Below are 5,008 nucleotides of genomic sequence, written 5' to 3' on the forward strand. Positions count from 1 at the left end.
CTCTGTATATCTGCACACCCCTTTGTTTCCTCTAAGGATTATATATCCACAGATATTGCAATCCTGGACTGCTCTTTAAATATCCAGCAGTTTTCAAACACTCCTCTGTTTCCTCTAAAGAGTAGGACTGTATATCTGTGAATGTTGCAGTCTGGAGTGCTCTGTAAATCTCCTGCAGTTTTCAAAACCATTATGTTAGGACATTTTCCTAATACTGAGGTTTCTGGGCATGCTTTCTTGCTGTTTCTCCTCTGAGGTCCTAGTGGTTGCTGTGTTTACAAACAGTTAGCTTCCATGAGGTCCATGAGGTCCAAATGCTGGGGCTTTTATGGAAGATGTTTTTTTTCTTTTTCTTTTTCTTTTTAATGCAAAGCCAGGTGGTGCCACCCCCCGCCCCCAGCCATCACAGGCCCTAGGCAGCTGCCTAGGTTTCCTAGTGCTGAATCTAAACAAAGGAGTGCAACAAGGCTGTATGTTGTCACCCTATTTATTAAATGTATACACCAAATATGTCATACAGTATAGTTAATTAGACAAATCAGATGATAGTATCAAAATTGCCAGGAGAGATATTAGAATATCAGAAATACATATGGTAACATGCTGACGGTTAATACTAAAGAAGAGTTGAAGAGAATGTTGGTGAAGGTGAAAGAAGAAATTGCAAAAATTACCCTGCTGCTCAACATCCATAAAATAAAATCTAACATTATATAATCTAGCCATATCAGTTCTTTGCATACAGGTGAGGAAGAAGTAGAGATGGTGAGAAATGTTATTTTCCTAAGATCAGAGACTGCAGCCAAAGATGCAAAGACATCACATTTTCAACAAATTTCCAAATTCTTAAAGACATGTTCCTCCTATTCAGAAGCTATGGCTATGAGAGTTGGACTATTTATGCTTTTGAACTGTGGTGGTGGTGTAAATCTTTTAAATTTCCATGGGGTGCAAAAGGATCAGATTAGTCAATATACTTAAACTGTTCACTGGAAGGTATCTTATAAAACTATAACTCAAAACACTTTGGTTAAATAATGCAAAGACAATTCACTAGGGAAGACACTGATGCTGGGAAACAGCAAAGGGAAAAAGAAGAGGGTGACAAAGACTAAGATGGGTAGATGCACTGCTGAAGTAATGGAAATGAATTTGCAAGAACTTAAAGATGTAGTTATTGACAGACAAGCCTGATGCGCTGAACTCCTTAAGGCCTCAAAGAATCAGACTTAGTTAAATGACCGAACAGCAACAACACAAAACACAATGCCTTACCAAGTTATGAAACATACTTCCATTTAAAATCAGAAGAGAAAGATCATTAACTTCTTCAAAATTATTTTTTATATATCAAATGCAATGGGGGTTATGAGAGTCAAGCTTCTTGAAGGTCAGTAAGTCATAAACTTGATAGCCATGTATATGAATCTACTTTATCAAAGAGAAGGTTATGAACCCATAAAACAACCTAGCAAAATATTTGATGGAGGGAGAATCCATGAATGCATTAAAGATGGTGGTTCATGTTGGAAAGGGTATAAGGAGGGGATAAGGATGGAAAGGATGTAAAATGTCAAATGCACTTAAATTGTAGACTAGAAAATTGTATTGTGTCCATATGCTGTCAGGCAAATGTAATATAAGTGTATTGGGTGATATATGGAGAAAGATGTTAGTTTTATTAATATGTGTCACTTGACACACTATACATTTGTTCTTATTGTCATCTTCACATGTTTATAATATTCTGGTTGGTAGAGTGGGCTGTATTAAGGTGTCACCCTGCTGTGGTAAAGTTTTTTAATGAATATGTGTGCATTGGCTTGCATGTTTCTATATATTTGAGAAACATTTCTATTTTAAATCTTAGTCATCAGAGTTTGCCATGACATTTACTCAAGTGCATTCCACCAGCATATGAATTGCATTTATTTCCCTTTCTCCTCGCTGTGAGCCTTTTATCTAAATGTCAAGGACATTTAAATATTTTTACTATTGGCAATATGCCTTCATGCTTCAGTGTTTGCATTAGTGCATTCATTTCTGACAGTGCAATAAAATAAATATTTCAGTACCGATTGTTCATGATTTTGTCATAACTCATTGTGTTGTGTACATTAGGTTACATAGATTTGTATTTTGTTGAATGAAACTAAATGAAATGGTGTTCAGTGAAATTGCCTTACAAAAGGGACTTACATTTCCCCTGGGATTCAATGGCTCTGGAGTTGGTTATGGTTAGTGTGGGATGCAGGGAATCACACCCTGCATGGAAGATGCATGGGGTCTGCCCTTCCTCATTAAAACAATAGTTTCTGATTTTATGTTCTTGCCAAATGCAGTTTTAGTTTAATTTAGCAAAAGGGCATTCAAAAGATGATTTCATTTTGCATCAAAAGATGCTTCTGAAATGTCATGTATTTGAATAACTGATAAATACTTCTATGTTACTTTGAATCACTGTAATTCAAAATCAATGATATAAGCAAGCTAACCATCTGAGTGTTTGCAAAAACAAATTACAAAACTAATTGAAACACATACAACTAATATTTCACATATATGTTAGTATATTATTTATTTATTGCTTTTGTTAATTGGGTCATCCTGCAAACGATGTCCATTATAAGCAGCCTAGACAATAAATTGTCAGCATACAGTGTAATAATTGTAGATGTGTATACACAGACTTGCTTATACTAATCTTGTTTTGGCTTTAATTTCTGTTTGTTTTGCTGAAGTGAGTTTGTTATTTCAAGCCTATCTTGGATGGAGAGTAACAAATCTAATGACACATGTTTCTGTTCTTCCTCAGAGTACACCAGTTGATATCCAAGAGTATTCATAGCTTTTTCGCAAGCTCTTTGCACTTTTTCAACTTTATGGAAAGGCAAGCTTTGTCTCCATTTCTGAGAAACAAAAGAAGCATTCCGTGGACCAGTTGCAAAGGCCCTATTGTATTTCCCACTTCTATTTGCGCATGTGACATTTAGTATCCAATTCTTAAGTGTTGGATTTAAATCCAGATTTACAAAGTTATACATCTCCTCTACCACTGGCAGTGGGTTTCTGGCCAAGTCTTCATAGCGAACAAGCATATAGTGTTTTTTTAATATTCGATGGAGTCCTTCCATTGCCATGTTATAAATATGCATATGACTTTTACAAATAAGTTCCATCACTCTGTATTCAGTTTGGTTATCTATTAATATATGATTTAAAAGTATTTGATTGTCATTGGCTAGTGCACGATATAGTTGCCCTCGGGAGTTGAAAACAGCTCTAGGATCACGAACGAGATGAATAACCCTAAGGTTCAGTGACTGATCTAACATAAGAGGGTATATTGCATTCAGATTAAAAACACGGACTTCCTTTAATACAACATGACTGTATGCTTTGCAAGCCTCTTCAACTTTAGAGAAATTATTTCTTCCACAGAGCTTGCCACATTCATTTTGGTCAATAATATCTGTTTGCCTGAAAAAGTTACAAGCCGGTGGAGAACACAATGCTCGGCTGGATTTCCATGAAAATAAATTCCGTACTTTTTTATCTTTTGGTAAATAAGCATCATACACAGACATGTCACAGTGGAAAATTGATCTAAGCAAGTCTCTAACAGCCATCTGTAAACCTACAGCACTGCCCTTATTCAGCAATTTCCAGATGTGCCAGCTAGGCTCCATAAGATAAAAAACTTTGGGGTGCTGGCTGAATAGTTGTCCAACTAAAGAGGAGCCAGATCTCCAGGTGGAAATAATGATCAGATGGAACTTCTCTGGTGCCTTCTCAAAATAAAATTGGTCGGTTCCCTTTTTGGTGATCAGAAATAACACTCCAATGGTTTCAGCAATAACAAGTAAAGCAGCAGCTCTCCAGAAGAATGTCTTTACCAGCATTATGATACTGAAAGAGCTCTCCTGCGGGCATAAAAAAGACAGTAGTTATATGTGTGTCATTGTTTATGCATTCAGTAAAATAGTTCTGAAACATGAAAAAAAAGTATAAATAAACTTTTGGAATCATACTACTTTCCTGGAAATCAGTTAACATTTAATAATATGCTATATTTTATTATGGCACAAAATATGGAAATCCAGCCTGATTATTTGTTGCTTTGCTGGATAAGATTGATTGGCAATGGTAGAGCTGACAATGTCAGCAACAAAATGAGATTTATGTGAAAGTTTGGGAGCAAAAAGATATAGTAACATCATTAATGGTTTAATGTTTTCACCTGACATATGGCATCTCTCTTTTCTAAAGACCTACGTGAATGTCAAAACTTTAATAATTATCATAATTATTATCAGAAAAATTGTGAAATACACCTGAAAACCTGCAGTTTTAAATTCAGTTGGAATAATGCGTGTGTATCAGGAAGAACTGTTTTTTTTTTTTACATAACTACAGCCTAAAACATATGCATTTTAAGTTCACAGTGCAAGTTTTTCATACAAAGGTCTGAAGACAACTATCTGTAAAACTGGTATCTCATGCGTACTATTTATGGTACTAGAAAAGCAGCTGTAAGGTCATTTAGCTTGCTAGCAGACAGAAAGGTGATACGATCATGCACTTGCCACCGGAAGTCCAGTTAGGGAGTTTTCATTTTATTTGACATCTGTTTACTGGGGTAGTCCGACTGGGTCTACATACTCCACATACAATGCAATACAAATACATTATAGTCCAAAAACAATACAAGTGACATGAGGAATACAAAAATAAGTTGACAGAATGTAAATTAGGTTACAAGATATACTACACATCTGGACAATTCTACAGAGTTATATCGTTATAGACAATTTTAGTCATTCTAACGACGTATACAAAGTCTATGATAAAGTGTTCAAAAGTAGTATGCAGTTAGCACAATGTATGACATTCATGTAACAATGTTTTCTAGTTTGGGTGTTTTAAATTAAATTTTAAAATAAGTATTTAATCATATGAAGATATTTTCCTGTAAAAATGAATAGAATCAAAATACCAAAGGAATGAC

The 5,008-nt window shown here is 35.1% G+C and overlaps 1 protein-coding gene across 1 annotated transcript; it reads right to left on the reverse strand.

The window, feature by feature from the left end:
* Positions 1 to 2,699: 2,699 nt before the first annotated feature.
* On the reverse strand, positions 2,700 to 3,910 carry LOC122810105 (carbohydrate sulfotransferase 6-like). The gene has a single exon (XM_044081581.1). The coding sequence runs from the start codon at positions 3,900 to 3,902 to the stop codon at positions 2,700 to 2,702; it is 1,203 nt and encodes a 400-aa protein (XP_043937516.1). The 5' UTR covers positions 3,903 to 3,910.
* Positions 3,911 to 5,008: the final 1,098 nt, after the last annotated feature.

The sequence above is a fragment of the Protopterus annectens genome, chromosome 8.part1 (genome assembly GCF_019279795.1).
Source record: "Protopterus annectens isolate FY-2018-M chromosome 8.part1, PAN1.0, whole genome shotgun sequence".
Lineage (NCBI taxonomy): Eukaryota > Metazoa > Chordata > Ceratodontiformes > Protopteridae > Protopterus > Protopterus annectens.